The sequence below is a fragment of the Cebidichthys violaceus genome, unplaced genomic scaffold, assembly GCF_023349555.1.
Source record: "Cebidichthys violaceus isolate CVI_PGR_0920_01 unplaced genomic scaffold, fCebVio1.0.p SCAF_8, whole genome shotgun sequence".
Lineage (NCBI taxonomy): Eukaryota > Metazoa > Chordata > Actinopteri > Perciformes > Stichaeidae > Cebidichthys > Cebidichthys violaceus.
Genome location: NW_027176964.1, coordinates 17,392,865 through 17,404,938, shown reverse-complemented (window position 1 = coordinate 17,404,938; position 12,074 = coordinate 17,392,865). Strand labels below are relative to the sequence as shown.

The 12,074-nt window shown below is 46.9% G+C and overlaps 3 protein-coding genes across 4 annotated transcripts in view; all 3 read left to right on the top strand.

Moving 5' to 3' along the window:
- pask (PAS domain containing serine/threonine kinase) overlaps nucleotides 1-6,283 on the top strand; it is a 7,815-nt gene extending 1,532 nt beyond the window's left edge. For both annotated transcript variants that reach the window (XM_068701699.1, XM_068701700.1), the window contains 16 exons: nucleotides 54-188; nucleotides 388-619; nucleotides 926-1,107; nucleotides 1,189-1,321; nucleotides 1,602-1,773; nucleotides 2,117-2,343; nucleotides 2,469-2,598; nucleotides 2,856-3,427; nucleotides 3,518-3,660; nucleotides 3,771-3,938; nucleotides 4,065-4,190; nucleotides 4,300-4,434; nucleotides 4,514-4,713; nucleotides 5,072-5,205; nucleotides 5,320-5,469; nucleotides 5,619-6,283. In XM_068701699.1, coding sequence (XP_068557800.1) covers nucleotides 54-188; nucleotides 388-619; nucleotides 926-1,107; nucleotides 1,189-1,321; nucleotides 1,602-1,773; nucleotides 2,117-2,343; nucleotides 2,469-2,598; nucleotides 2,856-3,427; nucleotides 3,518-3,660; nucleotides 3,771-3,938; nucleotides 4,065-4,190; nucleotides 4,300-4,434; nucleotides 4,514-4,713; nucleotides 5,072-5,205; nucleotides 5,320-5,469; nucleotides 5,619-5,785 — 3,006 coding nt within the window. In that variant the 3' untranslated portion in view covers nucleotides 5,786-6,283. The remainder of the gene's footprint in view (nucleotides 1-53; nucleotides 189-387; nucleotides 620-925; nucleotides 1,108-1,188; nucleotides 1,322-1,601; nucleotides 1,774-2,116; nucleotides 2,344-2,468; nucleotides 2,599-2,855; nucleotides 3,428-3,517; nucleotides 3,661-3,770; nucleotides 3,939-4,064; nucleotides 4,191-4,299; nucleotides 4,435-4,513; nucleotides 4,714-5,071; nucleotides 5,206-5,319; nucleotides 5,470-5,618) is intronic.
- Nucleotides 6,284-6,720: 437 nt separating this feature from the next.
- On the top strand, nucleotides 6,721-9,139 carry mterf4 (mitochondrial transcription termination factor 4). The gene is made up of 4 exons (XM_068738228.1): nucleotides 6,721-6,768; nucleotides 7,266-7,680; nucleotides 7,784-7,968; nucleotides 8,622-9,139. The coding sequence occupies exons 1-4, from the start codon at nucleotides 6,742-6,744 to the stop codon at nucleotides 9,027-9,029; spliced, it is 1,035 nt and encodes a 344-aa protein (XP_068594329.1). The 5' UTR covers nucleotides 6,721-6,741; the 3' UTR covers nucleotides 9,030-9,139.
- A 564-nt stretch (nucleotides 9,140-9,703) lies between these two features.
- Nucleotides 9,704-12,002, top strand: LOC137865975 (probable G-protein coupled receptor 148). The gene is made up of 2 exons (XM_068701587.1): nucleotides 9,704-9,731; nucleotides 10,419-12,002. The coding sequence occupies exon 2, from the start codon at nucleotides 10,472-10,474 to the stop codon at nucleotides 11,432-11,434; it is 963 nt and encodes a 320-aa protein (XP_068557688.1). The 5' UTR covers nucleotides 9,704-9,731; nucleotides 10,419-10,471; the 3' UTR covers nucleotides 11,435-12,002.
- The last annotated feature ends 72 nt before the right edge of the window (nucleotides 12,003-12,074 follow it).

Sequence of the window (12,074 nt, the reverse complement as noted above, 5' to 3'; positions counted from 1 at the left end):
TTTTTTGCATTTTTCATGCAATGAATTCCTGCTTTCTTCAATCTTCTTTCCAGGGCAGCATCCTAACCTGTGACTTGGCATTTGCCCATCTCCACGGATACCAGCATCCTGACGAGTTAAAGGGAGCGTCTGTGAAGGAGCTAATCCCCTCTTTGCAAATCCCCCTGCACAGTAATGCCTTGCCCAAAGTAAGTACACTTTACAGCCCAAAACGGTCCCTCTCAGCTGAGGAAAGCTCCCCTTCTTAAGCTGCGCTTCACGTTTCTGTTTACCGAGATGCTTTTTAGACGGTTCCGGAACACGGAGAAAATAAATACATTATCCCGCAACGTTTTGAGCTCGGGTATTTCTGTAAGTCTGTCATCTTTGACTTTGCATTTCTTTCAGACGCTGAGGATTCAGAGAGTTTGTGGTAAAAGCAGAGCGGGTGCATCCGTCCCGCTGTGTGTCAAGCTCCAGGGGGCGGTGGTGTGTGGGAGGCATCACTACGATGGGACCGGTGGCGCCCGTCCAGCGGGGAGCGTCGAAGGGGCCGATGCACGGGAACACCGGCCGTGCCGTCCGCTCGCCTCCTCTGTGTGCAAGTCGACCGGCTTGAACCCCGAAGAGCCGTCCTCTGGTACGGTGTCTTTTTAGGGACGTTAGGTCAAAGAGGGATTAACAACTCAATATTATTTTGGAGAAACTGGTGCGTTATCCACAGTCTGTGGTGTGCTGCCCAAGCACTGAACATCCTGCAGTTAATACTCCTCAGCCGCTGATACAGACTCAATTAGCTGGATCAGATGTTAGCGACTATGTTTAACCAATCAAATATGCAAAATAGTCACCCTGTAAAGCTATGCACCCCGATATATGTCGCTCATGTCGTACTGTAATGGAGTAACGAGTTGTGCTCCTTCAATGTGTGTCTGGACTCTTACAGACGTGAAAGTGGACAGCGCTGTCCTCTCCCCCAGCCCTGCACTGGAGTACTCCGGAACAGTTTGGGTGTTTGCTCCTCTGAGTGGTCTCCTCCTGCTCCACCCCGACGGCTCCATCTGCCACATCCACACCCACCTGGCTCTCAGCCTGTTTGGCTACAACGAGGACGAGCTGCTCAAAAAGGTCAGCCGGCACGACCCGCTGAACCAGGTTGTCCGGAGTGACTGGCTCGCCGACTCTCACTTCTGTCTCTGTCATCAACAGAGAATCACTTTTCTGATGCCTGGTTTCTATGGATGGAGTTCTGACACGGACAGAAAGCCCAGCAGCCCCTTCTCCGAGTCCCAAGCAGAAGTTAATAAAAGTACAGCCTTCTCCAAAATGTCAGGGAAATATGGTGAGCGTTTGTGTGTTAGTGACGTGTACAAGATGGCAGCTTTTTCACAACAGTGCAGTGATTCGTCTAAACTTTTTCAAACTGTGTAGTTAGGTGGGCACAAAACCTCCGGGTCAAACAACAAGCACAGGCTTCTGTGGTGTAAAAATGTGTGTCATATCTGTCTGAACAGGTGTCTTCATGCACCTCACGAAGCCTGACTCCTGATTCATTCCTGCTGCGTGTTTCTATTTTGACTTGTCATACAGTGTGTTGTGTTATATTGTCTCTCAATCCTCAGACCCGTCCTCACTGGTGGCGGGTGATATGGCCATGGTGCACCGGGCTGTTCTGGGAATAACCTCCACAGGGAGGGGCAAGATCTTCACCGGAACCGCGGCCCGGCTGGAGAAACCGGGCAGCGGGTTGTCGACCCTTTCTCCTCCTGCTGTCACCTCCACGAGAGTGGTTCTGTGAGTACCAACCCCTACGTCCCTGTCATGAACTACCTCCATGGTTTTAGTCCAAAACTCAACTACTTCATTCTGCCAAAGAGTGAAAGAACTGTACCAGACATGTGACCTATTACTATGGTATTACTGCAGTATTATAATACATATTTTACTACACTACCACGGGTTCATGTCCCATGGTGTTGATAACACCGCCCTTGCATTTCAATGATACATAATTAAGGCCTCACACAGTTATGTGGTACATGCATTAATTAATAACCTTCTTTACCATAAGATTGACTACACTACAAGGTTTTAATAGTCTGAGGTTTTAATGAACATGCAGCGGTTCTTTCCTCAGGGCTGACGACACCACGGAGCTGATGGAGGAGGCGGCCCGGGTCGCCCTCTGCACCAGCCAGCTAGACGGAGCCGATTCCACCGAGGCGCTCCTCAAGACGTTCTCCTTGGTGGAACCTCCAGAAGACGAGACCTACTGCCCGGTTCCCTCCGGACCGCCGCACCGCAACCGAGACCAGCAGCAGCAGCAGCAGCAGCTCGGCGGTGAAGCCGTCAGGATTATCTCAGGTACGATGCGACTTGTAGTTTTAGTTCACAGTAATTCAGGGTGATTTCATATTTGCAGTGGCATTAAAATAGTCCGACTTTGAGCATTTTTCAGTGTTTGTTTTGTTTGGTTTTGACTTCTGCAGACACTCCCAGTCAGAATGGACCTGCTGCTGGCAGGGTGGGCGCAACCGCTCTTGACCGAGGCAAAGCCCATCGCACATGTGGCTCGGTCCTCCAAGACTCCAGCTTTGAGGTCATCTCACTGGAGAGCAGGTGAGGGGGGGTCTCAAGAGACCATTCATTAACATTTCAGCACCAGAATACGTAACTGGCTTTAACTTTGTTTACATGTAATCAAATAAAATCTCACATGTAATTGTTAAGATAGCTGGTGCCGGCTTGAGATTGGAAATAAAGCTGTTTACATTCTTCAGAATGTTCTTTTGATAAAATAATACCATCATATTTGTTGATCTGTTGCCATCAGTTGTTGTTCTTTGTCATCAGTTTATTCAAACTCGATTCCCCAGGTCGTCCTCCGGCTTCTGTGAAAAGTTTGCTGGCCATGGTGGTTCTGATCCAGGCCCGGCAGAGGATTCGCGTTCAGCGCACATAGTAGACTCGGCCAGCTGTTACCTCGACATTAACAGCGACGGTGACCTGGTGACCCGGGCCCTAGCTGACCTCGATCTGAGCAGCAGCGTGGAGCTTCTCAGCGGCGGAGGGTACATCGATGATAACCGGCGCTCCGCGACGTCCTGCGACACCGCCGAGCTGCTGCGTACGCCCTCCCCGTGCGTGGTAGGGTCCGACCAGGAGGCTGAGACCGGGAGCGCTGGTGTCGAGGCCGGAAGTGAGGAGCGAGTAGAAAACGACCGGGGCGAGAGGGATCGGTGGGCGGCTCTTTCTACAATCCACAAAGAAAAGAGTCAAGAGTTCGGCATGCCGGTGAACGGAGGGATTCAGTCAATGGCGGACATTCCTGCCACCTCTACTCCTAAGAAACAGAAGGTGAACGGACACAACTCGTCCTCAGACGCTGCACAGATACAGGAGGGGCGATACGAAGGAGTCGCGTACCACAGAGACGGCACCAGAGTCGGTTGGTGCTATGCTACTGTTATCCTTCCCTCAATTCTACACGTGGTGTTACAAAAAACAGCCTTTAACCAGTGCCTTGTTTTCCCTCCAGATGTGCAGTGTGATGTGAGCAGGACTAACCTCCCCGATGGAAGCTCCATGTTCTGTGTGTGGATGAGTAGGCCCGGCCAGCAGGGGTCACTATTGCACACAGATCGACCACTGCACGACCAGTCGGGAGCCAGTTTGGGAGAGGTCAGTAGAGGTCTTTCATACCGAGTTAGTACGGCACAAACTATCTCTCCTGTCAAAATGTGTTCTGCATATTCACGTCATGGTTCTGTCCTCTTCTCGTCCTCTTGTAGAGGATTGGCGAGGCCAGTCATGGGGAGGCGTTGCGCTCCACCATGGATCTGGAGCAGTCTCGAGCCTGTGATGGGCAGTTTGAAGAAGAGTACCGGCCTCTTAAAGCTGTGGGTAAAGGAGCCTTCGGTTTTGTCTGGAAGGCAGTAAGGCGCTCCGATGGAACGGATGTGAGATCATGTTTTTCGTGCATCATGTATTTACAACATGCAGCAATTTCTGTGTAGAAATGTTGATATCAATGTCGTCAATTTTAGAGTAAACCAACAGATTTTATTTTTTTTTTTTATTTGCAGGTGATCGTGAAGTTCATTAGCAAGGCCAGGATTATAAGGGACTGCTGGGTAGATGATCCCATGCTGGGACCAGTCAGCCAGGAGATTGCCATACTGACACGAGTACAGCACCACAACATAGTCAAGGTAACTGGGCTGTAAGCCTTTAACACACTTCTTCACGCCTTCATTTGCTATGCTATGTGATTTAGCTCATCCTGTGTGTGCGTGTGCATGTGCGTGTGTGTGTCACTAGGTGCTGGAGGTGTTTGAGAATGGCAGTTACTTCCAGATGGTGATGGAGAAACATGGAGACGGCTTAGACCTTTTTGAGTTCATAGACATGCAGCCAAGGCTGGACGAGCCCCTGGCCAGCTACATTTTCAGACAGGTACGCACACGACAGGAGCACAGGCTCTGACATGAGAAGCATGCATCGGTCTAAACTGGAGGCGTTTGTCTCTCCCCAGCTGGTGGCCGCCGTCTTCTATCTGAGGACTAAAAACATCCTTCACAGGGACATAAAAGACGAGAACATCATCATTGACAAATGTTTCCACATGCGACTGATAGACTTTGGCTCTGCTGCCATGATGGCTCCCAGGAAGCTCTTCTACACGTTCTGTGGCACACTGGAGTACTGCTCCCCGGAGGTGCTGCAGGGGAATCCGTATGTACACAATGCCTGAGAAAGACAAGTGATATGTGGTCCAACGAATAAGAAGTTTCATATTGGTTCATCCATTTCTTTTTAATAGATGGTGTAGTTTAAAGGGGGATAGGTGTCCTTCTGACTACACAGTTCTCTCAAAGCATTGAAACAGCATCTAGGTCAAAGCCCTGTTTTCCATCCTGTATGACTTTAATGACTCATTAACCTTTACGATGCACAATTAAACTGTCTGGAGCTTTAAGGATGAACCAATTGTAAAGTAACAAAGCCGTACACAGACACTACATTTACTGGGGAATACGATGCTGCCTCGTCTTCCATATTGCCAAATTACAAGCTTGTTGTTTGTTTGCAGCTATGAGGGTCCAGAGCTGGAGATGTGGTCTCTTGGTGTGTTGCTCTACACTCTGCTGTTCGGTGAGAACCCGTTCTGTGGCGTCGAGGAGATCCTGAATGCCGAACTGAAGCCCCCGTTCCCCCTCTCTCCAGGTATACCGCTGCTTCATTGACCGTCGCATGCACAACTTTACAACGGTGTTTTAGCCTCTCGGTGTCTACAAACACGTTTCTTCCGTGCTGAAATGTCTCCATGCTCCCTCTCAGACCTGCACGGCGTGTTGTGTGAGCTGCTGCGCCCCGATCCCGCTCAGAGGATGACTCTGGACCAGCTGCTGCTGCAGGCCTGGATCAGCCAGCCCATTTCACTGGCCGAGTACAGCTGGACAGAGGTGGTCCCTGCAGCTCAGAGCTACTGTGAGTACCGTTTCACACCAGAGCCAGACTGACAACGGCCGGCCATGTTGTTCCCTTCAGATATTACAGGACTTAAAGATCACTGTATTTCTACTAATTCATCTCTTTAAGTTCAAATTAAGATGAGATTCACTTAACTCTTTCCACAGACTCACCACAGCACCAGGAGCCCATTCCCAAAGTGTTCATCGGGCATGGCTTGTTCCCAGGTGAGCATGACGAGACTCTTCCTGATGATGAGGAGGAGGATGAAGAGGACAGGTTGTCAATGGTGGCCCTGGAAACGGAGCTTCAGAAGTACCTCCATGAAGATTAAAGAGTCAGTGTGTGTCCAGCCATCCGTCCAACATCTAGTGTGCAGCAGAACAAAAGAGACACTAAGGGCAAAGTAAGAAAAGGCCATAATCAAACACTACCTCGTCTACACAGACAAACAGACTTTTGCCTTCATGGAGTTTACACAGCTCACTACCAACAGTAATGAATATTATTGTTAAGTTCTTGTTGGTCAAAATGTGCTTTTTTTTTTAACATATTTGTAATTGCCAAAGCAAAAGCTTCATCATGATTTCCTTTTTATATTGTGTGTTTTATTTTTTCTTAGGACTTAGGGAAGATGTGATTCATTAAAATCATAGTAGTTGTATCAGGGATCCAGATTTGCCGCCAGCATGTTTTTTGATTGAAGTTGAAGGGAACTGTTTTATCAATCCGGCTTTTCTATTTTGTGTTCATGATTTTAATCTTGACTGTTTTAATTAAAAATTGTAAGTATATTTACAATATTTTATGCATAAATAAATATTTGACCACATATGTGTGTTTGGTTTTTTTTGTTGAGGAAGTTTATGTTGATCAGAACTGTAGAAAGTCACAAACATTGTAAATGTATTTTAATTTAACATTCACACAGTAAATCATTGAATCAGACTGTAACATGGTGATGTGTCGGATAGTGTGACTGATTCCAAATGCAGATATCTAGAATAAAAGCTCTAAATTTCATTTTTCAGAAATCTGCTGAAAAACCTAGTTAGTATTGCAAATATCGTATGTCAACTTGAGTTAAGGTTAAAATACTTCATCAGTAATAGTCCGCCTGGCTTGTGTATGAATCTCGTCTCAGTGATGGTTAGTGTCCGTCTAAAGGAAAACCATTCAAAAGTCAGATTTGTGCTGCGCTCCTTAGCAGCGTATGCTCCTCATCATTGAAGCGGAACCTTTATCCTCTAACGAGGCTGAGCGACGGAAGTATATGTCCGACGGACAAGCATGGGTACCCGAGTTGCTGCACGTCAGGTGAATCTACATTTTTAATATTAACACTATTACTATTTCTCTAACTTAAAACAGAAGTTAATACATCGTTAAAGGCGTGACGTACATACTTAAAACAAATGTCGAAGAAGCGACTGACAGCCCTCACTTCCGGTGTAACCTTCATGTATGCTAACTAATGCTAACAACATCTTAGCTCATCTACTAAACTCCGCTTGGCCATAACATCCTGTCCTGAGTGTTTACCATAATACAGGGAACAAATAACGTTTGAGCTATATATATATATTTATATATGTATATATATATATATATATATATGTATGTATATATGTATGTATGTATATATATATGTATGTATATATTTATATATGTGTGTATGTATATATATATATGTGTGTATGTATATATATATATGTATATTTATATATATATATATATATATATATATATTTATATATATATATATATATATATATATACATATACATATACATATATTGATTTATTTTCCACAGGTTCTTCGGTGGACCGGGTTAAATGCCACCTCCTCTGTGTTCGGTCCACTTCAGTTCGGGACATGTCCCCTCCAGCCTCTGTGCACCGGGTGCAGATTGTTCTGTTCCTCCAGCAGCCACAACCATGAACTCGGTCCTCAACCCAGGGAGCCGGTCCCACAGCCGTCCCTCCGCTCTCTGGTTGATATGGGGTTCACAGACTCCCAGGCAGAGCAGATACACGAAGCCACCTCCAAACTCAGAGGAGGAAGCGCTGCCCACCACGCTCTGTCGACCCTCACGGCTCTGTTCGTCCTGGGCCTCAATCCGTCCAGTGTGCTGAAACTGCTGGAGAAATGTCCTGAACTTTACACAGTCAAGGACTCACAGCTCCAGCAGCGCATTGGCAACATGCGGAAATTAGGTTTAGTCGAAGGCGAGTCGATGATCTTTGGTGTGTTTGCTTCATGCTTGATATTAATGGGTGCTTTGTATGATTATCAAACCGGTGTTTCTCCTTCTATTCCCCCCCCCGTCAGGCAGTCTTCAGAGAGTGGTGTCCCATTACCCCCAGATCCTGACCGTGCCTGTGAAGACGGTGAAAAGCGTGGTGGTGTTCCTCAGAGAGAAGTGCCTGTTTACCGTCCAGCAGGTCACAGACATCCTCAGAGACAGTCCGGCCGTAGTCTCTGAAAACATGGGTCAGCTGGAGTACAAGTTTCAGGTTGGCATTTTTTCAGTCATTCACTGATTCCGGCTCCTGAGCTCTAGATCTTTGGCTTTTGTACCGGATAAAACGAGACATTTGAAGACTTTACATCAGACAGATGGGCCTTAATCTAAACAATCGTCCCTCATTTTATTGAATAAATGACGGTACGCTGAATCATAATCTGAAATAGTCATTAGCTGTAGGCCTGAAACCAGTAGTCATAGTAACAAGCAGCAGCTCCCGTGGTGAAGTGCTGTTCTGATGGTAGACGGTGGATTTATAGACTTCCTCAAAGCTTAACCAAACATCACATCAGGGGTCACAGTAGTAAAAGACACCCCCCCCGATGTGAGCAGCACATCCATTTCCTTTCAATGTGGGACTCTGGTGTCAACAGCACACACAAAACCAAAGCACTTTTAGTATCCATACTGACTCTTATAGTGCTCCCTCTGGTGGCCACACATGAACTGGGAACAGAACATTAAGCCACTAATAATCTGACATATGTATATGTAGCCATATGTCTGTTGGGTTACTTGCTAAATGCATTGTATCTGTACAACAGCTAGTATTACACATTATTATTTGAGGTTATCTTTTGGTGCTTTTGTTCCAAAGCGATTATTGTTTGTGACGGCTTGTCCTGGCTCTCCTCTCCCCAGTACGTCTACTTCCGGATGGGGGTCAAACAGGCGGAGATGGTGAAGTCCCGGCTGTTTCGTTTCCCTCTGGACGAGGTGCGCCGTCGACACTGTTTCCTGGAGCGCAGGGGCCTGTATGAAACCCCAGACAAGAAAGGCCAGACGGTCGTCCTCAACCCCAAACTGGACGGCATCCTCAGCGTCGACCGGGACGCCTTCCTCGCACACGTGGCCGACGCGTCGGCAGAGGAGTATGAAGTGTTCGGGAGACTGCTGGCGAGAGAATGGCAGGAAGAAGAGCGGCGGCATGGCAGCATTGAAGCTGATAGTGGTGATGATGAGGAGGAGGAGGAGGAGGAGGAGGAGGAGGATGAAGAAGATGAGGAGACTGGAGGGAAAGGTGGATACAGGAAGAGGAGAACAAAATGACAGAGCGCTGTGGGAGGGACTGAGAGAACCTGTTTAAAGAGGAAGTTGCACGATAAGAGAAAATGACATATCCGATGGTGATGAATGAACCAATAAAATGTTTCCTTTTATGTTTGTTGATCTCAAGTTTGTCAGTGCTTATCTAAAACACACATGGAAACAATGTCGCCGTTACTGTCACCCAGAGCGAGCTGAGAACAGGTGGGCCTGAGAGAACCCTCCGGTGTGAAGCTGGTGTCGGCGGTCATGGTGTCATGGTGTCATGGCGTCATGGCGTCATGGTGTGAGGCTGAGGGATGAGGACTCTGTGTGGATGAACTACAGCTGAGAGGCGTGAACCTTTTCTCCCAGAGAGTCTTTACACGCTCGAGATACGTTTATGGCTTTGCTTAAGTGACTCCACAAGTTAAAGCAATTTCACAGAAAATGTGAATCATATTAATTTAATCTCGATGGCTTTCAATGAGTTAAAACAAAACTAGTGGGTAGGAAACTGATAAAGTGTCAACATGAGGACGATAGCCCCTCCCCGTCACTATGTGACTGTCAAGTGGCTGAAGCTTTCTCCATCCCTCTATCATGTGTGAGTCAACAGAGAGGACAGAGGGGGAGACGGGTCCAACAAGACGTCCATTGATTTTTTAGAAGCACAAAGCCTAATGGACGTGCAACACAGAGAGGTTTCTCTGCTCTGGACATAAGGTAAGAAAACGTACCTTTGGCCGATCAATAACTTGTCGATAGGTGTGTCTACGTAAAGAACAGATTCTCTGTTTTTGTCTCAAGTGTTGAGAGTATTTGTAAGCGTTCAGTGGGGTGGCAGGAGCATAACTATCAGGTTTATGTACAACAAAACAAACTATATTTAATCGTGATGCCCCGTCTGAACGTGTCGGGAAATGTATGACTAGTAAAGATTGTTTCATCCAAACTGCAGTCCAACTGAAGTCAATTGTAATTTTAAAATAACTGTTAAATGTTAAATGTACATTTTGTAATGTTTCAGGTCACATTGAGTTCATTTTTTACAACTTGATTTGCACTTTTCTTTATTTGGAACACAACACTCCATATACACTGCATCTATATTTGAATGTTTGGCCTCTCATTTCCCTAGATCTTTGAGCGATAAATAACCAAGAGGAGCGCTACAGAAGATCAACGTCCGACTCCACAAAGTGACTAATGAGTTGACAAATGTAGACATTATTAGCAATCCTGAGCTCTAGAATGTAAAACGTGTGTTATTATTATTATTATTATTATTATTATTATTATTATATGAAACAGTCTCTATACACCTTACTGCTTGTTCGGATCCATTTACCTGCTTGCGTTTTGAAGGTGGTCCACTCTGTTGACTTACATTTATGGTCTTTTCATGAACAGGAAGCTGCTGGAGGAAGTAGTCAACACACCGTTCAACACACCTCCGTCAGAGCATGATGACGTCATCGACGCTCATTTCAAACCTCACACAGGAATGGGAGGAGAGCCTGCTGAAGTGGCACCTGAACTTTTTATCCATCCCAGCCGCAGTCATCACTCTGGCCACCTTGCTGGCCGACCCCGTTCTGCTGACATGCATCTTCCTGTCCCGCGGCCTGCGTCAGGAGACGCGCTACCTGCTGATGGCCAACACCCTGACGGCGGACATGCTCTTCCTCGTCCTCAACCTGGCCATGGTGATCAATAACGCCACCAGAGCTCAGATGTCCTGGCTGGTCTGTGAGCTGATCACGGCCGTCACCGTCACCACCTACAGCTGCGCCATCCTCACCGTCACCCTCATGGTGGTCGACACCTACGCTGCGGTTCGCTGGCCCCTGCGTTACCATGACCTTCTTCCACCCGCCCGCACCCACCGCATACTGCTGGGGGTGTGGGTGCTGGCGGCCCTGTACCCTCTCAGCCTGGTGGTCATGATGGAGGTGGAGAGGGAAAACTCTCACGAAAGGGTGGCCGTGTGCCTGGTCCTCATCTCCCTCGGCTTTATTCAGGTCAAGAACATCGGGGGGATCCACATCTACTTCTTCGTCACTGCGGTCATCTGTGCCGTGCTCATTTTTGTCTGCTACGTTCGGCTCTACATGGTGACCAGGACCCAGGGCATCTGGCGGAGCCGCTTCTCCAGGGCCCGGGTCACACTGCTGGCTCACGGGGTCCTTCTCCTGCTCTACTTTGCCCCCGGCTTTGTTTTCATCCTGGAGCTCTACCTGTTCTGGAGGAAAGACATAAGTCAGGATCTACGCGTGTGGATCAGCACAGTCAACATGTGTCTCTTCATGTTGCTGCCCAGGGCGTTCGCTCCATACCTGTACGGGCTGAGGTACCGGGAGATCTCTGACACGCTGATGCAGCGGCTGCACCAGCACAGGAGACTCAGCCAGACCACGGTTTCATGAAGACACCTGCAAACTGTCCCTTATTCAAATGTCTTTCATGGAATTGATTGAGATGTTTTCAGTTTTCTCAGTTGCCCTCCAAAAAGACAAAGATGTAACTGTAAGAGCAGCAGTCAGGAGGAGTCAAACCCCCCCCAGTGTATTCCTTCTTTATTTGACTAGCCATCAAAAAAGAGTCTGTTTATCACAATACAATGTTTGTTGGTGAATATTGTCTAAATGCTGTTTCAAAACTCAACATCAGAACACAGAAGAAACACTCAAATATTTTCCTTTGATCTTATTGTTGGCCTACAGCGATCATATCTAAGAACAGTGATTGTTTAACACCGTGCGTAATTTGTGTCTAAATTTAGAACAAAAACTCCTCCTCAGCTCAAATTCCAAGAAACATCACTGAGGACATGTCCTCTGTGTCCTCAATGGTAGACCTGGTCGCTGCCCAGTAAAATGTAAATTGGTTATTCAACATCCCTGCCAACTGTAGTCTTGTGTGTTTGATAATAATATTAATAATAATATTAAGAAGAAGAAGAACTATTTTACTGCTGTGTGGATCCAAATGAGAATATGCTGAACTTCCTTTCTTTCCAAGTTTATGTCTGTGTTGAGGAAATTTGTAATCCCATTTTTGAAAAAG